This window comes from Rhipicephalus microplus, chromosome 7 (genome assembly GCF_043290135.1).
Source record: "Rhipicephalus microplus isolate Deutch F79 chromosome 7, USDA_Rmic, whole genome shotgun sequence".
NCBI classification, from domain to species: Eukaryota; Metazoa; Arthropoda; class Arachnida; order Ixodida; family Ixodidae; genus Rhipicephalus; species Rhipicephalus microplus.
This window is the reverse complement of record NC_134706.1, coordinates 120,523,714-120,545,902: the sequence shown is the minus strand read 5'-3', so window position 1 is coordinate 120,545,902 and position 22,189 is coordinate 120,523,714. Positions and strand designations below refer to the sequence as shown.

The window sequence follows — 22,189 nt, the reverse complement described above, 5'->3', positions numbered from 1 at the left end:
AGCTGCGCACCAGACGTTGCCGACTTCCTGCTCTACGACATTACTCTGTAACATGGCGCTCCATCTCACCTGCTCACAGACCGTGGTCGCTACTCTCTATCTCGTGTGGTTGATGATCTACTCCGATCTTGGGCTACCCATTACAACTTCACCACATCTTACCACCCTCAGACTAACGGCCTTACAGAGCGCCAAAACCGCACATTGACTGACATGCTTTTCATGTACGTATCTACCGACCACACTGATCGGGACATAGCTCTGCCGTTCGTCACCTTCGTCTATAACTCGTCGCGTCATGAAACAGCAGGCTACTCCCCAATTTATCTACTCTTCGGACGTCATCCCTTACTGCCCTTCGACACACTGCTTTCATCAGACCAACCATCCTCCACTTTGTACGCTCAGGATGCGATCACCCGTGCTCTCACGGCACGTGCGGTAGCCCGCGCTCGGTTATCATCGTCACAGACAGCACAAAAGTCCCTTTACGACCGTCGACACAGGGATGCCGTTTTTACTGCGGGATCTTTTGTTCTCCTATGGCTCCCATCTCGACGTGTCGGCCTCTGCGAGAAACAACTGTCGCGTTACGCTGGGCCCTACCGAGTCCTTCTTCAGGTCACACCTGTGACCTACGAGATTGCCGCAACCACAAACTTATCGGCTGCTGCACCTAGAACGGAAATATTCCACGTTTCTTGTCTCAAGGCTTACAACGCGGACTCACTCATTTAACAGGCACTGAGACGGTGCCTTACCGGCCGGGGTGAAGATACATGTATGGAACTGTCACTTCTGCACAGCTGAAAGGGCACCCGAAAGGAGGAAGACGACAACATGTTTTTTCAGGGTTGGTCTCTCGAGCTTCTCCGTTTGCCTGCACGACTGTGCGCTCTTCAAGGTGGTAGGCCACCTTCAAAAGTCTTTTGTTTTCGCGAGATAAATTTTTAGGGCTTTGTTTTTCGTGCACGCCCAAACATGTGCATATATGTTGCAACAAAAATTATCCTCCTAGCGTTATTAGTTTGCCAGTTACAGCAAGTTTTCTATACCTTATGCTTCTATGGCGAAACCGAAACCTCATTTCCAGCTGTGGCTTCGGTTTCGAAAAATAGCTTTCAAAAGCAAGTGTTGTTTCGTCTATGCTATTCAAAATACTTTATGCATTTTATTTTGGCTGTCATTAAATACAACGTTGTGTTTAAAAGCCTTCGTTAATGTCTAACAACAGCCACAAGGGAGACGCACGATGCTCGTCGGAAATTTTGTTGTATGCCTTGGTCAGGCTACGTTAGGCTTCGTTCTGCATTTGTTCTACGTGTCAACGCTACTAGGGCTGTATCCTTAGGCCATCTGGACCATATTACGACCAGCATGGAGAATTGCAGTACACAGAAGGCGAGGAAGCGCAAGTTTGCTGGAAATCGCTACACGACGACGAGGCTGCCTACTGACACAGACGCCGGTATTTCGGCGACCGCGAAGAAGCTTGGGGACATAAACAAGGCGTACCAGGCTCTACTAGAGAATTCTGCGATTCAAGGGAACAGGATAATGGACATTGGTATTCTTTCTTTAGTCTTTTAATCGCTGGCATGTTCCGAATGCATGAACACAACCCTGAAGCTCGAGGAATGCTCTCACCAAGAGATATGCTCGGCTTGTGTGGTCGTCTGTACCGACCGTGGGTTGAAGCGCCCATTTCATACTTCGAGAAAGGTGAGTCGTGCCAATTAGAACAATTTATGTCTGGTTTACGCGATGCGCCAGTTAGGAAAAGGGCAAGCTGGTGCGAAAACTTTTTTCAAAGTGATGAACATGCCTGCTCTTCCACGTCACTCCGCCTACGACAAATTGTCCTCTCGGCTTTCTGCAGCGGCAGGAGAAGTGGCGTCGAAGTCGATGACTGATGCTGCTGTGGAAGTTCGTCGTGTTGTGGGTAGTGCCGAGTGTGGTGTTTGAGGTGATGGCACATGGCAGAAGCGTGGCCATTCATCTTTGAATGGTTGTGTGTCTGTGATTTCTGTTGACACGGGAAAGGTTATTGATGTTGAGGCCCTTTATAGTTCGTGTAAGTCTTGAAAAACTAAAAGCAAGTTAGGCAAGATAGTGCTTCGTACCAGGAATGGACAGCAAACCAGACTTCCTCTCAAACAAACCATGAAGGAAGTGCTGGCAGTATGGAGACGGTTGGTCTATACCGAATATTTGAAAGGTCGAGATGCAAAAGAGATTTGAAGTACCTCCAGTACTACGGTGATGGTGATTCCAAGAGCTATGTCGCTCTGAAAGACGTGTATGGAAAGGACAGTGTGCAGAAACTGGAATGTATTGGGCATGTCCAGAGCCCCACGGCGGTGGTTTAGTTGCTATGGTACTCGGCTGCTCACGCGCAGGTCGCGGGTTCAAATCCCGGCTGCGGCAGCTGCATTTCCGATGGAGGCGGAAATGGTGTAGGCCCGTGTACTCAGATTTGGGTGCACTTTAAAAAACCCCAGGTGGTCAAAATTTCCGGAGCCCTTCACTATGGCGTCTCTCATAATCATATGGTGGTTTTGGGACGTTAAACCCCACAAATCTGGGCATGTTTAGAAGCGTGTTGGCTGCCGCCTCAGAAAACTGAAAAAGACAGTGCGTGGACTCAGTGGTAAGGGAAATCTCACTGATTCCCTCATTGACCGCTTGCATAACTACTATGGCATCGCCATAAGGGCTAATGTGGGGAACCTTTCTGCAATGAAAAAGGCTACCCTTGCCAGTCCATTTCATTGCAGCTCTACCGACAAGCAGTCGAGACATGGCCTGTGTCCACTTAGACCAAAAATCTGGTGCGGATACCAAAGGGTCGAGGCACTCGGCCAAGGGAAATATTTACACAAAGGAGGACTTCCAGATCATGTGCTCATCAAAGTTAAAACTGTCTACAGTGATCTGTGCTCTCACGAACTTCTGATGAAGTGCCTTCATGGAAGGACTCAAAATGCTAATGAGTGTTTCAGTGGTCTATAATCGCAGCAGGCAACCAAAGAGGTCTACGTAAGCTTGCATACAGTAATGTTTGCTTTGCATGATGCTGTGGCACACTTTAATAATGGCATTGTAAGCACCCTAGATATTCTGAGGCAAGCTGGCATAGAACCAGGGTACCGCACGACGAAAGCTTGCATCGCCAGGGATCACCTGCGCATGCAGAATGCTAAACGCAAGTCAGCGGATGGGACAAAACAGGCCAGGAAGAAAAGACGAGCAGGCACCCGAACAAAAGGAGACAATAATGCTTCCGCAGAAGGGCGCAGCTATGAGTGTGGTGCATTTTAGGCCTGCATGCGAAGATTGTGACGCTTTTTACAAGCTTGGAAATCTTTGTTTACGTTTTTCTGAAAATAACAATTTGCTCCAAATGTAGCGACGCAAGCTTTCGTAACGTACTTCTCAGCGTATACTTTGAACTGAAATTTTGCAGAATGATTCACAACATATATATTTGTGCAGTGAACTAGATTACGAAAAAAATTCATCGCATATTTTTCAGTTCACAGCTGAATTCTCTAACAGGTTCAGTCTAAATTGGCTCTTTTTCCCCGTTTTTTTGTTTTTTTTGCATTACTTCCTTGATATTCACTGCATATTATTTATTATAGTTCACTGCATAGCTCCAGCCATTAGTTACACAAAAGTCAAAGCTTTACTGAATAAAGCCTCCCATTAGTCACTTATAACAGCTGGCGTGGCTAGCACATTTAATGCATTTTTTGACAAAGATTACCTCCCAATAAATATATATTTAAAATTTTGCGCTGTAAATAGCTGGGTAAATAAATAAGACATGCTGGTTTTGAGACAAAAGTTACTTAAACGCAGCCTGCCCTTAAAAAATTATTGTCTTTGAGTGGCCTACCACCTTAAGCCGTTGGAAAGACCTGCTGTCGGTGAATAAATCTTCCCCGTAACAATATTGATAGCACGATGTGACTTGCCAAAATTTGTTTGATGCTCGTGTATGACAGTCTCGGAGTGAGTAACGTTTTCTCATATAATGAGCTATATAAAGAGGAATCAATCATTATTTATGTGTTAGTTGAGAAGAAGTGTTGTAGCATTGTGACACCTTATTATATTATGTTTTCACAGCAAAACAATCAAAATTACCCTTATCTTCATATCATTAGAAACGAATAACGAAGGAAGACTTAGCAACAAGATTGCTGGCTGACAACTGGTTTGTTTATTCAAGAGAAACAAAAAAACAGATGAAAGCAAGGAGAACGAAACATGTACGTGCAAAATATGGGCGTAACAAAATAGTGCACGTGTAGCATGATTACCTTTTTTTCTAATACGTCAGCTCGCAATGAAATAATACAATAGATTGACAGGCAAACTGACTCAATTTAAATAGTGCTAAAAATTAAAGCGTTTGTTGGTGGTTTCAAACATTTTTTGTTACCTTCGCTTACTTATCTAACCGATTCTCGCTTATAGAAGTGAACCCAAGTGTTGGCCGAAAGACTGACTCAATTTCACTAGTACTCAAAGAAAATAACGTATTTAGTTGACAGCTTTTGTATCTTTTTATTACACGGGTTGGTAATGACTTATCTTGAAAAGCCAGCAGATGTACGATAAAATGAACGGTGCCGTATAAGACGTGATCACACTTGGTCTATTATTTCAGAACGGAGCTTTTAAAGCGGTCAGTTTGTGCTGTAAAGAATTTCAGTGGTACAGACGTGTTTATGTAAGTCTTCGCTATGAATTCATGCTTGTAAATTTCTGTCAATCGTTGCCACAGATTTACAACTCGGTGCGCGGAAGAAGACTATGGTTTCGAAAAGTACCTCATCAAGAGAGGCACCTCAGTTATGGTGCCTACGTACCAGTTGCACCATGATCCACAGTATTGAACTGTGCCGGAGAAGTTTGACCTGTACAGGTCGGTAAATATAGGTGTTTTTTATTTTAGTATGAAACCTGTTGTATTGTTTCCTTCTACTAAAAACAAAAATGATGTTGAAACAAATGACATAGTGCCTGAGCGAGGACCCGACAGCTTTTTCACAGTTTATGCCGTATTCATAGTTTCATACTAATAATTGTTATTCATCGAAAGTAGCTTTCAGGACACCCAGCCCTGCATGAACAAAATGAAAACAAAAATCGCTAAAAATAGGTAGGTCAGGCTGTGATCTTAGAAGAAGTTGTACCGGAGAATATTAAATGACTAATATTCTGTAAAAAAAGTACAGAGGAAACTATACAGAAAATGTGAAATTTAAAAATGTTATGGGCTGAAGTTATCTTTCGGTTGGTAGCACTTTCTCAAGCAAGCATCTTGTTGCTTCAATAAAAATGTTGATACGCTAACGAATGAACCACCCGAAAAAGTTTTGGAATCTTAAAAGCACGAGGAGTATATACATTGATTTGTCACGCGCTGTACTTACATTACTTCTTCCCGCGTCCCGACGAGTGCTTTGAGAAACTGAGCTTTAGGGGATAATGAAGGGCAAGAAGTTACTCCCTGTGGGCGTAATGACTTGTTAGATGTTATTTATTTATTTTTTCGGAGGCGCTGCTTACTCTCAGCATGAAAGCGAGCGCGGACACGTGGTGAGAATGTTAGTAGATGTGACAGAGCAAAAAAGTGAATACTCATCTTCAAACAATCCCAAAAGACGCGGAAACGAAAATCGTACACTGTTCTTGAATATATCCCTATATATAATTAACAAATAAGAGTAAAATAGTTTATTAATGTCACGTAATCGTTTGGTACGTTGAAAATATACGCAACTAAGGATGAAGTCACACATCTACTTTTTAGTGCTGGCTCCAGACACGTCTATAGAGGCACGTTTGTCACGCGCAGGCTAACGTGCCTCCGTTCGGTCGAAGGCACGCTTGGGGCACGTCGTTAACGTTATTTATTGCATCCACTAACGTATGTTTGTATTCAACGCTCAACCTTCGGCATGCGCACGTGGTAAGAATGTCAGGGGATTCGCAAAATTTGCCCACTGCATTGACTTGGGAGGATGTGGCGCCGCTCCCACGAACATTTTCTCCTCTTGACGGAGAACCACATATACATATAATAGGCTCAGCTATATACTCAAAGTCGTCGACAAACGTTCCATTATTGAACGGCAAACGCAAATTTGTGAACTTGATGATCATAAAGTACATATATATGCTTGAGAAATGGAAATCGGCTCAAACAAGCGCAACAAGCGACTGAAAAAATTTTGAAACCAGTCGGCGAAAAAAAAAAAGCCTAAATCCGCTTTTTGTGAGCACAACTGGAAACCCTCGATAACTATGAAGCTGGCGACGCTCCAATCACCCAAAGGCCATGACGTCGGCCGTATGGCTTCGCATGTCGACAAAAAAAAACAGTGATTTATAGGTGACTTTGGAAATAATTTCATATTTTATGCCACATGGTGCGCTCTAATGCTTGGCTCACATGTTCTGATGGGCTTCAACTACCGACTTGCAGCGTTTTCTGCAAGTGACGAAATAGTGTTAGAAAGCTCCCTCAATACAATATAAACCCACATTTTTATTGCCCGACTACCATCTATTGTTACAGGAACATTCGTTATGTTCTATATAATAAACATTTTTCGGAGTTTGGATTTTGAAAGACCATAGTCTTTCTTGGTAATTGTTTGGCGCGAACATTGTCGTTGGTCTGTCTGTCTATCTATCGGTGTCTGTCCTACAATTTAGTCACCCGGTGAGAATTGAAGACCACGCTGAATACACCACCCTCCCGCTTCATCTTCATCTGGTATCTGCAATTATTCTTGTGAACTTTGTCAATGAAAGTGCATTTACGTTGCATATTTTCGACTCAACATCCACATGTCGGTGTTTGACAGCGGCTTTTACTTAGAAATTGCATAAATACGAAATTATAAAAACTGAAGCGTTTATTTACGCCACGCTGACAATGCGACACTACGAAAAAAAGACTGCGTGTTTAATACGCCTCGGTAAACGTTTAAAGGGCTTGGACTAAAACGACCCGGTGCTGCCAACTACAAGTGCCGCTGCATTCAAAACAAGCTTTCGTTAATTCGCATTACTGCCAGATGGCTCCATCATTGTCATGCAGCGTCTTTGAAAGCATGGATGTACGCGGCCATTATTTATTTTGTAGCTAAAACCTTCTTCAGTAAATTCCAATTTAGGCTCCCGTTGTAATTCTTTTATTAGGTAGGTTGTTTGGTAGGGTAAATTTGTTCCCCATAATTTGTTTGCAGTTTTTTACCGTTATAAGTTTCCCCCGAGAGAATATTCGTGTTGTCCAGCTCCACTATTCGTGATATAATTTCTAAAGCTTTTATGAGAAAGTCAAAAAAACGAACGTTTTATGTCCCCATTAGGAGCGAGTTAACTCGACATCACCTGGCTAGGTACACTCGGGGACGGCCAGCTTGAACTTCATCGCTCTCGCGTGGACCTTGTGCATGGTCAGGATTTGAGAAGTGAAGTTCTCGGTCTTAATAGACCTGTTGAATTCATCATGAATCAAAGGAGGGCCGGCAAAGACACAGCCGCACAGGACATGCTCGAAATCAGCATAACCATCTCACAGGGGGCATACCGGGCTTTCGAACTGTTCGGGGTATATTGTGTGCAGCGCCGCAGGGCTCGGGAAGGGTTTTTTTTTTTTTTTGAGCAGTCTGACTACAACGGCTCGGGCCCTGCACAGCGAAATGTGTGGCTGGGGCAAACTCTTCTTGACAGACAGTGGTGCTTGCATATTTCGTTGCACGCACAGAGAGGCTCAGATCACCCAGGAAATGACGTGTTATCCGGCAGACGGTCAGTCAATGCTCGTGCAGCTGAATGCGCCTTCTTGTTCGGATAGATCGAAGCACTTTAATTGTTCCAAGATGTGCAGGAAACCAGACCAATGGGTGATTTTTAAGGTCTTTGTCGTTTTTGGAATCGGTAGACACTAGAGAGCCATCGTACTCTTTTGAAATGCCTCAATAGCAGCGGTTGAGTAGGAACGAAGTGTGTCATGTACATCATCCGTGAATGCAAGAGCCATGGTAACCTGCTCTGCAACGCTCAAGCTTGAAGTGCGGATGTCAGCGCAGCTGATCACTTCAAAAGCATAGTCAACGGCCACTGAAGAGAAAGCTCTTTTTGGGCGTATCTACAAAAAACAATTCGCTGACGCTATACTTTCACTAAATAGAGATTTTAACGTTTTCAGGTGTGGTGAATCTTAGCGTTCTTAAAGATTTCGTATTTGCTGCTGAAGGCGCAAAAAAAACCCTTACACATAAAACATTTCAAACATACGAAACCTCATGAACGTTCATAATGTGCGTGGCGTGTTCAATAAATTACAACAAGTACAAGATTAGTTCAGAAAAGGTTTGACTTATGTCAGTAAACAATGTATATGCGGTCAAAATGAAGCACAAGCAGCTTTTTGTAAGAAGAGCTATATGAAGACTTCTTCATTTCAGATTCAGTCCAGAAAACAAACGCTCAGTGAATCCAACCGCCTACATCCCTTTCGTCCTGGGGCCGCGCATATGCCTTGGTCAGCGCCTCGCGCTTGCCGAGCTGGCCTCGGCAACAGCGCAGGTACTGAGACACTATTCCATTTCTCTGGGGAGAGACAAAAGGTAGATGAACAACGCACATTTCGGCTAGGCCAAGATGATATTAGTATTATCTAAGGGTATCTGCAAAAAATAGTTACTGACTTCTTTCGAAACATAAATAATTCCATGGTTGTTTGCGATAGCCCTGCTGGTTTTTGCCGTAGTGATGAGCCATATATGTGTAAATAAATAAATAAATAAATAAATAAATAAATAAATAAATAAATAAATGAATAAATAATATATATACATATATATATGCATATATATATATATATATATATATATATATATATATATATATATATATATATATATATATATATATATATATATATATAAAAGAAAAATAAGAAAAATATTTCTCGATGGGCGGAATCGAATTGAACGAGGCTCGGCCACGAAAGCGCACGTCCTTGAGCCTACGAACGGGGCGCCATCTATATACACAGTTGTTCATTGACTGTAAACCGATCAAATCAGATGTCCACGCGTTCTCTGCATTAGCAACAAGATGGTGCCAAAAGCACCCTCGGTGCCCCGATCGCTACTAAACGTGCGGTTTTCAATTCACGTTATCCGTCCTATGGGGCACCTACGCACGCACGCATTCATATCGTGAGAGGGGTGGTGCATTGTACGTCGTGCTCGTTTACTGCAAAGACTGCGCTAATGTTAAAGGACACCCGAAGGCAACTTTGCTTGCTGCACAAACCCGTTTGTGAAAGAACCGAACTGTTCAACACACTAAACTAATCACTTTGACTTTTGGTATTTGGCATCGGTTCCGTTTATACCTATGCGTACGGTCTATGCGTCCATTGTGTTGAAGCCGAACGTTAAGTGTCGAGCTGCGAACATTGATAGTTCACGCACATTCTGTGTGGGTTATTTCCATACATCAATTGTACTTTGTTATAGCGCAGCACGCTTAGATGTGCTAGCCGTTCTCGGCAAGACATTCCAAAAATTAGTTACTCTGCATGCGTTTTCCCCCTTGGAGTGATACCGCAACTTTTCGTCACTGTTAAGTGCTATTGTTCTGCCTTACTACATGTTATTTAGTCACTGTCATTCATATTTTGTAATTGGTAATGAACTCTTGTGGGTAATACATACACTGTTTTCATTTTTTGTCTCGCTTGATGACTCTTACTACAAAACTTCAAACCAACGTGTCTGGCCCCTTTAATTGAAGCTAAGTCAGTCTTAATGAATAGGAGCCTAACTAAAGGCATGAACTGTGTGAAGTGGCTACAATAGCCTTCGAAATGGTTAATATTAGACAAGAGTTAGCAGTACCACGTGTCGTTACACTGTAGCGGATTTCTGCCACTCAAAATTGAACTTTTTCACTGTTTCGAATCGCTTTTCATATTTTCGAGGTATTGCGAGTGTAAACTATTTTATTTTTGTTCATTCTCCGCACACACATTAAGCGAACAGTATCTTAGAAATAAAAGCTGTTCACCCTGCAGAATATCGCGTGCTAGTAGTGTTCGAGCACGTGATCCTTGAAAACGTTCACAGAGATGATCTGCATTTTTCTGTTTATTTTTCAGCATGATCTCAAAATGGACACACACTCTGTTATGGCCACACCTAAGGAAAAAGTGTTCTTCTGACTGCGTAGGCTCTCCGCGGGGCAAAGTGAACTGAAGTAATCCATCTAGGCAAATCCGTACTAGTGAATTAAAACGATGTGCATAAATTTCTTTCCACCACTAGGTTGAACTATGAAGCTGTAATACCACTGTTTGTTGGCATGTGGAGGGAAAGCCCCCAATAAAGCAAGCGCTTAAAGGGGCCCTGCAACACTTTTCAAAGCAGCCATTTAATCCATTCGTTAAGGTATCTTATTGCCTCATGAATTTACCACCGTAAAATTTTTAGTATCTGTCCAGAAAAAAAGGAGTTACGCTATAGCTTCATCCCGCTGCAATGACATTGATTGATATGTGAGGTTCAATGACCCAAAACCACCATATGATTATGAGAGACGCCGTAGTAGGGGACTCCTGAAATTTCGACTCCAGGGGTATTTAACGTGCACCCAAATCTGAGCACACGGGCCTACAATATTTCCGCCTCCATCGGAAATGCAGCCACCGCAGCCGGGATTCGATCCCGCGACCTGCGAGTCAGCAACCCCGCACCTTAGCCACGCGATCACCGTGGCGGGGTACTGCAACAGCATGCTCTCTTCCGTTGTCTCGATGAAAGCATTCGAAACTAAGCAGTGAGAGATGGCAATTAGAAATGCAAACGTCATGCGCTTCGTGAATTTGAGCACTTTTTCTCTTTTTTTTTCCCACTTCGAATACGAGTCTTTTCGATGAAATCGCGCGCAAATGTGTGGATAGGTCGCGCCCTCCCGTGGTGATCCCTTTAATGAACAAGCGCCCCATGCTCACGTCAGCCAAAGGTTCATACATTGTCTTTGACGCAATGATTTCGGGTACCCTACGTCATTTCACGAGAGAAGGAAAGGTGATTTTTGCCTCAGTTTGAGAATTTATTGAAACAGGTTGTGAGCAGCGCTATTATATTTGGCTCGCGTACGCTCGGGTGCCGCGACAACCTACATACAGTGTTTTCTTGCCATGCTTGAAAAGTGTTGCAGGACCCCTTTCACGGACAAAATTCTTGCAGCAATGAAGCTATCTTGCATCTTCGGTGAATATCCATACAGTTCAATGCAATGACCTCCCACTCGACAGTGAGGCTTCTTGAAAGGGCATTTCCAGATTAACAAGACTTTCCGGTATAATTTAGCAGCACATTTTGATGAAATGATTCATCTGGCAGGCCATAAAAATGAAGATTGCATAAGCGCTGATTGCAGAAGTATTCGGCGCTTCTAGAAAAGTATTTGATTACCACCCACGCTGCGAATGGCTGAAAAAAAAGCGGATCATTGTAGAGCAGTTAGGTATTCTGGACAATTCAATTTCTAACACCCATAACTGAATGTCTACCTGATTCCGGCCCATCTAGCATCAGGCAGTCATTCATACGACAGTGACAAGGCCTGTTTTGATGTCACAAACAAAGCCGTGTAGCAAAGTGAAGTAAGTATACCGGGATTGAGCGAGTTCAGTGACTTCTTCATTTTGGTGGCGCGAAAAAATGATTGCAGTGCGTTCTTTTCATTTGTGCACCAATAAAATCATCAAGACAACGAACAGAATTCGTATACCCGGTGATCCGATTATTCAGGAGTTCGACTGTGTAGTGTAGCAGTGTTTGAGTTAGTACATACCAAATATTGGTGCACCTGTGTCGATGTTGTTACGTTATAGAAACGATGTTGATTGATTGATTTGTGGGGTTTAACGTCCCAAGACCACCATTTGATTATGAGAGACGCCGTAGTGGAGGGCTCCGGAAATTTTGACCACCTGGGGTTCTTTAACGTGCACCCAAATCTGAGTACACGGGCCTACAACATTTCCGCCTCCATCGGAACTGCAGCCGCCACAGCCGAGACTCGAACCCGCGACCTGCGGGTCCGTAGCCGAGTACCTTAGCCACTAGACCACCGCGGCGGGGCATATAGAAACGATGTGAGATTCTCGTCATCTCATCTCATGGACACGTATATGATTAATCAGCAATATTGGTGTGTCGTCAATGATTGACTTAAATTACATTGTTGAACTCCGCTGCTTCGTTTGTGCATCGAGTAAAGCAAAGAAGAATGAACCAAGAGACCAAGGAAGCTGCCGCGGGACGTGGTCTCTATGTCAGCAGCTAGGCGGGAGCGCAGCCCACCCAGGCAGCCCACAACGGGTTTTACAGTAGCTATGCGAGGTCCGATAGCAGCCCAATGTTCCCGGCTGCGGCGGCTGCATTTCCGATGGAGGCGAAAATGTTTTAGGCCCGTGTGCTCAGATTTGGGGGCACGTTAAAGAACCCCAGGTGGTCGAAATATCCGGAGCCCTCCACCACGGCGTCTCTCATAATCATATGGTGGTTTTGGGACGTTAAACCCCACATATCAATCAATCAATCAATCAATCAATCAATCAATCGGCCCACTGTTATCGGCAGTGACCCTATAAAGGCTATGCTGAGGACTTAGGCCAAAAACACTGGGTCAGCTTTGCCATGCTTTATCCAACATCTAAGTTTAATCGGCAATAATGGGCCTGGTGGCCACCATCTCACCCACATGAGCTTAGCCAAGGGCTTTCATCGGCATATACTAGGCCACTTTTACCGTTCTTCAGCCTATGTAGGGTGAGCCATTGGCTTTTGCGGTATAATATTGAGCCACTTTTGCCCCTCTTCAGCTGACATTCGCTGAGCCATTGACTTTAGTCGGTGGAAATTGGGACCCTTGGCCATCTATGAGACAGCGTAGAGCTTACTATCCTTTTGCCTAGATTATGCGGCCTTTTAAAACCTGTCTGTTCTCGATCTTACGATTAAGATCCGATTGAAGCAGGCATTACCGAAGTGCTGTTCGTTGATCGACGTGCGTATTGATGAGACGTCAAACACCTTATGTACACGTTTCAATGCGAAAACATCATGCGGGCTCCCTTCTTACTAGTTTGCCCCACCGCGGTGGTCTAGTGGCTAACATGCTCGGTTGCTGACCCACACTTGGCGGGATCAAACGTGGCTGCGGCGTCTGCATTTTCGATGGAGGTGAAAATGATTCGCTGATCACGGTATCGACTGCTGGCAGTGGCGACCCCATTTTTTATGGAGAAGAAAACGAGACCCGTCTACTAAGATTTAGGCGTATGTTACAGCACCCCAGGTGACCGAAATTTGCGGAGCGCTTCGCTACGGCGTGTCTCACAATAATACGGTGGTATTGGGAAGCCAAACCCAAAAATGCACATGAACAAAACATCCTAATAATTACTGCGAGTATTTTTGCTCACGAAGTTTTTTTATACTGCAGCAATGATATACCATAACATCGAATAAACTATATAGCAAAGAAATAGAGCATTTAGATGCATATCCTTGTCACTTAGGCTGGAAAAGCCACTGCATTGATTGGTGCACTCTTGAAAATACGAAACTGCATTTTTTGTGTTGTGCTAATGCAGCACGTATAATTTGGTACGCGAAGGATCACCGACTGAGTAGATTACATTCTCTAACCTTGTGCTATGACAATGACTAACTGTTATCACTATCATAGGCACTTTCCTACCTAAATATATGGCCTAAAATGGCATGACTGACTCGCATTACACGGCCATTTCGTTGACTCTTTGTTGAACGTTACTAAAGTATTGGCACTTTCTAACACGTGACATTAACGTATGAGCCAAGCTCGAATCAACCCACTTTGGTAAATGTTTTTGCAAATGGTCGGTCAACATCGCTAATATATCCTTTGCCAGCATTCATCTTATCACTTTTGCATGAATACTTTCAGTGGGTCGTTTTATGTGAATGCAAAATCTGGGGCATAAAAAACGCTTTGGTCTTATATAGCACTATATTCATTACATACGTTCAGCTTCTGAATGTGTGGCACTGAGGTCCATAGATTTCTCACACAAAGTTAAATATTTAAAGACCCTATATGTACCGAGTGCTCATCAACTGCACGAATGGCTTCATATCTGTGCATGTGCACGTATTCACGCACGTGCGCGTTGTGGTAAGGCAAAAGAAGTACATCGTTATAAACGGTGCAAAAAACAAAAAAAAAACATAGAACACACATGAAAGAAACCACACAGAAACGCGGCGGCCGTGTCTTTGTTGTCTTGTTGATCTGTGCTCCATGTGTTTTTTGCCCCGTTCATTACTGTGAACCAACAACAACTTGCCCGAATGTCAGTGCTACTGAAAGAGGTTCAAGTGCTTGGGTGGTGTAGCATAATTTAACCCCTTGAAAGTAGTAAAAAAAGTTATCATGGCGTGTTCTTGAAACAGTTGGGCCATTACTTGACTGAAATATGTGGGATGCAAAAGAGACCTAGATGAAGCCAAAAGTTATTTTTGTTAGAATAATGTAGGCCACCCACACTCTCTAACGAACTTAGGAACACCTGTTAGCCAAATGTTCGTCAATTCATGTTTTCGCTTTGTCCACGTCTTCTAAAAAATCTCGTTCAACAATTGCTTTCCACGTGCTTGTAAAAGCTGCCACACTTAGTACCGTCACGGGCTGAGTAGATACTTGAGAATGACGATGACGAAGTGGGGAGCTGGACATGCGTGGAATGCCGCAGCGTTGTACGCATTTGTTTGCAAATTTAATTGGTCGATATACTTTCTTCCTTAAAACATGTTTGATGGAGGTGCTGTAGGACTCGTACACCACCCCAGGAGCTGGATCTTCGCAGCGTACAGCGCGTTCCAGCTGACTGAACAAGCTACTCAATGTCAACAACATCCGTCAGCCCCGCAGCCGATCGTTGTGGTGCAAGCTCGTGACCCAGCCTCATTCAACGGCACAAGTAGCCTAGACGCCGACGACTGGCTAGTTCTGTATGGTTGAATCAGCAGGATCAGTTATTGAGATCCGACGTGGATGTTGGCGAACATTATCTTCTACTTGCGTGGCACGGCATGGTACGGAATGCATCAAGAAGTGTTAACGAGCTGCGACGTCTACAAGCAGAAATTACGCTATTTGAGAAACCAATCGGACGAGAAGTGTACGCAAAGAGAGCTCGCGACTCGTGCCTAGACATCCACACAGCCGTACATCATGTACATCCAGGACGTGTTGCTTTGTGCAGCAAGGTCGACAAGGGCATGCTTGAGGAGGAATAAGTCTGACGCATTTTGAAAGAATTTGCCGATGACGGCTTCTGATTCCTGCTGTGCGAGGACTACTCTTTGGTAGAGTCGGTCATAGATGACTGTCGTCACTTCAAACAGGCGTAAAGTAGGCGCATCGTTCATCGATCTCACCACATTCCCAACACGGCGGCAACGCTCTCTTGCGAAAATTTGAAAAATTTGCCCACAGTACATCAAACCTTCAGAGCGGGAAAACGTAACCAGATATGTCCGTTGGGAACTCGAGGCTATGACACCCGCTATGTCTAGCTACAGTGCTCTAGGATACAGCTTCACTGCTGTTTTACAATACAGGTGATTGTTTGCCAAGAAATCGTGAATATTGGCCCCTCGTCACATTATCAGAAAGTCCCTGCTACTTCCAGATCGGCTTCTCCAGTCTTTGCAGCTGCTACTCCGAGTCACAGCTTCTCGCCAAGACAAAACCCAGTTTAATAGCGCACTCCTGATGATCAGCCCATATCTCACTGCCATCAGTTAGGGCACCTCACCCGCCATCGTCGCAGTCATTCGATCTCATCGCCTGGAGCTTCTACAATTGGGGATACCGCTCCGAGCGTGCGCTCTATACTTCGTAGTACGACTCTGAGACAAGTGCAAAGACTCTTCTAAGACATCGGGCCAGCCGCGCGCCATCGCCCCTGCGTTGTCAGTCCCGCTCGCCCACACCTCTCCGCTCTCGGTCTCCCTACGACCATTCGACGGAAAACGAGCTGGTTCAGCCCCCTGAGTTTACGCTGCATTCACGTTCTGGGCTGCAAATCCTCTGGTAAATCCCGACTGGCAGTCAACGTTTTTATAATTCTCGTCAATAGTTTACCAGTAACTGATCCTATTGAAACCGATGCACAATTATCTGTGATGGGCTCAGACCTCCCCCACCGATTCCAAAGTGTTCTGACGCCCGCGATTGCAACTGCCGTCCGTACAGCGTAAGGAAGTACTCCTGCTGTGCGTGAAATGTTCAGTTCACGATTATTTATTTGTGAGCATCAAACTGTACTGGAAAATTGCTACCCCCCCTCTAGACCTCATTTTTGGACTGCACTTTATGACACGCACGCTGCGCTATTAACTGTTCTGAAAGTCTCTTGAGATACCGTTTCTGTCAGCCCATCCCGCCTACGCTCTGTCGATTTCATCTGACAGAGATAGCGGTTTGCGAGCGGATTGCGCAATATGTTATTTTGGGATGTGACACACCTCGCAAAGTTTGTAATTTTTTTCTGTTAAGCGGAAGTGATGACTTGTAAATGTCATATCAAGAATAATATATCTGGATTCATGAAGACGGTTGGGCTGGGTGACTTTTTGGCTCAGGTGAAAATAAAACACTGATTATCTCGGAGGATGCCTATGAAAAATTCGTGGCTTTCCTATCACTATCATGTCGGTTGAAAACGCCCACTATCTCACCATGGTGGCCTGGTGGTTAAGGTACTCAGCTCCTGATCCCCAGGTCGCGGGATCGAATCGCGGCTGCGGTGGCTGCATTTCTGATGGAGGCGGAAATGCTGTAGGCCCATATGCTCTGATTTGGGAGTGCGTTAACGGACCCCAGTTGCCTGAATTTCTGGAGCTTTCCACTACTGCGTCTCTCACAGTCATATGGCGGTTTTGGGACGGTATGTTTCAGGTATCAACCACCGAGTCAATCTAAATCGCCCACAATGATTAGCCGGCCACATGACACATGACGTTGTAGATAGTCATATAGTGAACGGGTGACGCTACAATCAGATATCGAAAATTGGTAAACGCACGCGACGGTGACGGGGTGTGTTGGAGCAACACTAGTTTGCACGAGGTAGCTTTAACATCTCCTACTTCCGGAAGTCCTGAAAAAGAGCTAGCTATTTTACGAATAATGCAACGCCACCGCCACGTGTCTGTAATCTCCGACTACTGAATAATTTGGCGGGGTCGACTCAACGTCCATGTTATCTTGTGTCAGCCTTGCCTTTGTCACAGCAACAAAATATGGCTCAAATTTTTTAATTATTACTGATTCTGGGGAATCTACCTCATTAAAAATGCTGCGCGCACTTAAATTTATGAGGGCTATTTAATATTTCGTAGTCAGCGCGGTGATTTCTAATGGTCTGCTGTTTTTTTTTTTCGAGCTAAAGAGGCCTTACAGACTCTTTAACGATATTACAACACCCGGCTTTCATCCCAGCAATACAGGTCACCAATTATTTTCAGCTCGTCATAAGTGAAAAAAACACTTTCTCCAACTTTTTTTTTTGCTTTGACGGAAATCCAGAGCTTTGTTCTTGTGTCTCAAATATTGACTGAAAATCTTCACTCATAGAATAATTGCTTCCTTTCAACATACGGCTGTTTTTCAAAACCCTTGTTTTATCTAGAATTTCGGCAATTTTCATGATTGTCTGTAGATTTTTTTTTGCTGCTACTTTGCGTAGTCTGTGAATTCGTTCAACCGCAACAGGTTCGATATTGAGAATGCCTGTTGTCATTATTATTGTGGTGATGTGAATCAAAATGGCTGTAACAGGCCACCCTTTCAATTACTGCTGCAAAGATAGGTTTGCTAAATAAGGATTTCAGCTGGGGTGAATCCATGCAACGAATAGTCAGCCAACTTTAAAAGGCTGCTACTTCACATGACACTGTGGTCACGTGAATAACTCGAAAAGATGAAGTACACCGCGTGATTCCAAATTTGATGGAGAGTGAAAGATAATCGCATGCGGCCGTATAGGCTGCCTGCGTGCAATAATTTAGATAAATCTATGACGAACTGCGCAGACATAAATACTACGAGGCACGTTTACATCAATCCTGTTAGCGGTACCCGGTGCCATCTGTTTAATTTTTTTACAACTTGGTTGTGGAACATAACTTTTGTTACGTGCAACGTGCTACATGATTAGATAAGCTCTCTAAGGGTGGACAATTCTTCAAATGCGAAAGGTTTTGACAATGTGCTAAGCGTTTCATTACTCGATCGTCCTCGAAAGGCGGAACGCCACTCGACATGTTGGACCAGGTGTGGCTCAACGAAGACGACATCGATGCGCTCTTCCCGGGATTAGGGCTTCACCGTCCTTGCACCGCTGAAGTACACCGCAACTTGAGTTCCACGTCCTACTGCCACATCATCGAAAGGCTGTGCTTCTGGAACTGCGTTCTGTGGCACGCCGGCTTCCAGCTGCGGGAGCTCACGGCACCCGGAGAACTGTCGCTGGTACGCGTGGCACGTGACGGAGGCCGACGGCAGGAACAGCATGGTCGCGACGTGCGTCTCCTCTTCCACGTTCTTTTGGAGTGTCATCGATGCGTCGTCGGCGTGGAGCTCGACGATGTTCTGGTGGAAGGCAGTGGACTCCGAGAGTTCCGAGTCCGCGTCTCGTCGGCGTTTCGGGACAACACGAGTCTGCGGTCACTGAAACTTGTCAGCCTTTTTTCTGACTACAGGTACGGTGTTCTTTCACCAATATAATACCTACTCGGCTGGCTACTTTCTCAAATCATTCATTGGCATACGTATTCGTAGTGGCATGATGGGGGGGGGGGGGGGGAGAGGGCGTACAATTCACACATGGAACCTCAAGCGCCAGTTTGTAGTAAACGTTTCTTAGATGTAAACCAGCGTACTTCTTATCGGTCCCGTTTTCACGCTTATCTTCATTCAACGAACTTACTCATGTTTACTTCCATTGTGTAATAGATTCGGTACGTTTCACCATTTTGTGCGCTTAAATGATTCGTCGACCCCACATTGCAGTGAAAGCTCATTTCTTAAGTGACGGGTTAGACCTGTACCCACTGCATTGTACTCGCCATCTTAGAGCGCTAAAGACAGGCCAGAATGCTGCAGGTTTTTATAAAACGCGTCCGTACCCAACGCGAACAGTACAGCTAATTCTGAAGCTTCCCACAGGTCACGGGATCGAATCGCCACTGCGGCGGCTGCATTTCCGATGGAGGCGTAAGTATTGTAGGCCTGTGAGCTAAGATTTGGCTGCACGTTAGATCCCCAGGTGGTCGACATTTCTTGTTAAACCCCACATATAAATCAATTCTGATACTATCAACTTTACCAACGATAATGACCTTCGATGCCACTCGTCTAAATGCCAAGGTGCCTCACTGCTATACAGTTTATCAGTAATCGATGCTGTGATTTCCTTTATTAGCGTGCAGCGCGTATTGCTGGTACTGTGACTTTTAATTGACGCAAGTTTACGCACTGAAAACTTTGCTCTTTAACAACCAAAGTGCCACGCTCTTCACCATCATGACCACGTGGCATCTAACTTCCAGTGCCGTCTCTTTGCAGGTTCATTCAGGAGGACTTATTTGCAGACCTCGGCTCGATGACTCAGCTGCGAGAGCTCGTGATCTCGGCCACTGGCAAAGCTGTTTCCCGCCTAGTAGACGTTGTTCGTTCCCTGCTGCGCTCGGCAAGTCTCTCAACCCTGTCACTCTCGGGGCTACGTCTCAACGGGATAAACTCACAGTTATTGGTTAAAGCATTGCGGAGAAACCGCACAGTGACTGACTTGTCCGTTCACAGCAGCATTCTTCACTCCTGGAAATCTAAGGGCGTGCCCTGGTTTTCCGTCTACCTGAAAGAAAGCACTACGTTGTCTGCTCTAACATTAGAGGGCATGAACTCTGAGCCGGAAAACACTGTTAAAGAGCTAAGAGGTGTACTAGCTCCTGAAATTGCTCCCAGTTCCCTCGAGAAACTCAAGCTTTCCGGTTTCCTCTTGGACTATGGCTGCGTTTGCCTGCTTTCTTTATTAGTGGCTAAACAGGGCGGCTCTCTAAAACACCTCGATATTAGCGGCTGCAGATGGGTGTTGGAAGGTTCAAAAAAGAGCCTGGACGCACCAACAGACGACGTCCAACCGTTTGAACAATGCTGTGTGGGGCTAGAGTCATTGGACAAACGCGAAGAAGTCAGGCTGTCCCACCTCTCAGTCAACGTAAAAGGCTTGAAATTACACGACTTCAAGACTCTGTTATTTGTGGCCACCACTCTAGAGTCTCTCAGGATCATATCAATCTGCGACGTGGCACTAGACGTACTGCCCGAGATCTGCCGGGCTGTTCGGCAGGCCGAGATCAGCGACATGGTCCACATTACGGACGAATACCTGGTCGACCCCGTGGCACTGTCAAAGCTCGAACACGTTCGCAAAGCAGTCAGTCACGTGGTCGTCAGTTGTCTCAGAGAGACGAGCGTCAGTGCCTTCCGCAAAACCGTACATCTAGTGCGTTCTTGGAACCACGTGACTACTTTCCGACTCACTATTTCAAAGGAGGCTATGCGTGACGTCTTCATGATGTGGTCTTTGTGCTGCTACGTGAACGAGGCCAATACGCTGAAGGAGCTTGAACTGAGGGGTTGCAATGAGCCAGACCTTAGCACCTGCCTCGGCGAAGTTACCGTCAACCACAGCCTTCTCCTGCAGGTTATCTTCTCCAACTCGAGCCTACGAACTTTGCGACTGAGCCAGATTCGGTTGGGTGAAGTCAACCTGAACTTTATGGTCGACGCCGTGTATTGCAACGATACGTTGACCGAACTTGACTTCTCTTCATGGGACCTTTCCGAGAACGACAGTCTGCTTCGCCTACTTGCCATCGATTTTGACATCAACGAAACGCTATTGCGCCTTCGCGTTTCCAACACTTCCTGCAATAATACGCAAAATGAAGGATGGGCCGTAATCGAAGCCTTTCTCAGTCGCAACGTGGGTTTTGTCACGTGCGCGTCCCACTACGTGGTGCAATTCGCAGACGACAATCGCTGTATGGAAGCCTTAGCTTCTATTCGGAGAAGCCAGGCTCTGATCGACAAAGTTCAAGAACTCGCTGCCATCGACGAAGCTGATGCGGCTTGCTTGGTCGAAGCTCTCGTCACCACGGACTTTCCGTGACGTTGCTTTCTTTCGCGTGTTCCACCTGTTGTATTTGACAAAGAGGTCTGCTTTGCTCGGCTGTTGTAAACATCATCCCTTCGTTTTTTTGAGCGTGTTCATACCTACATGTGCAGGACTTTAGTGACGCGAGATTCAAGAAACCCTGTGTTTTATTTTGCCGGAAACTAACCTGTGTGAACTTTGCGAATGTACACTAATTTACACATTCAGTTTAAAAACAGTGACCTGCAGCCACATTATATTCACTTGCCTATGTGTTCTGCTGTACGCTACTGCGCATCTCTCAAGTACGCCCATGATGTCACATCTTTTAGCTTTGACAATAGTGCTCCTTTTATCTTTTAAAATAAATTCATTCAATGCGCAAACAAGTCTCTGTTGCTTGTTAGGCGCTGCAGAAGATACCTTCACAGCATACTGATCTTTCGCACACAAAATGTTAGCTTTGTTGGCAAGGTTGCCATGTGAAGCGATCTGCGAGGAAAAAATAATTTTTGCACGACAGATGAACTAATGTTCACATCGATTCTAATGTGTTTCTCCTTCCTTAAGCCGGACGTAATTGTTCAGCCAAGGTATTTATGTTTGTGTACTCTGCTCAGAGCAGTGCCATTTATAGTGTAGCAAAAGTTTGTAGCGAAGGTGCCGAATTGGTAATCATGAGATTGCATTTTTCAAAGGCTTGAGCATCTTGGTGTTAGCTTCGGCAGCGCTTTGTGGTAACATTTATACCCGAGTCGACAAGGATTCTTTAAAACCACACAATTTTCGGCAACTAATATCACCACCTAAGTCTTTGTCAAACAATGATTGTACTACAGCCTGACCATATCATGAGAAAGAAGAGAG

General features: G+C 44.9%; 1 protein-coding gene across 1 annotated transcript; it reads left to right on the top strand.

The window, feature by feature from the left end:
• Positions 1–18,254: 18,254 nt before the first annotated feature.
• Positions 18,255–21,677, top strand: LOC119185614 (uncharacterized). The gene is made up of 2 exons (XM_037434579.2): positions 18,255–18,863; positions 19,729–21,677. Exons 1-2 carry the CDS (start codon positions 18,424–18,426, stop codon positions 21,335–21,337), a joined length of 2,049 nt encoding a protein of 682 aa, XP_037290476.2. The 5' UTR covers positions 18,255–18,423; the 3' UTR covers positions 21,338–21,677.
• Positions 21,678–22,189: the final 512 nt, after the last annotated feature.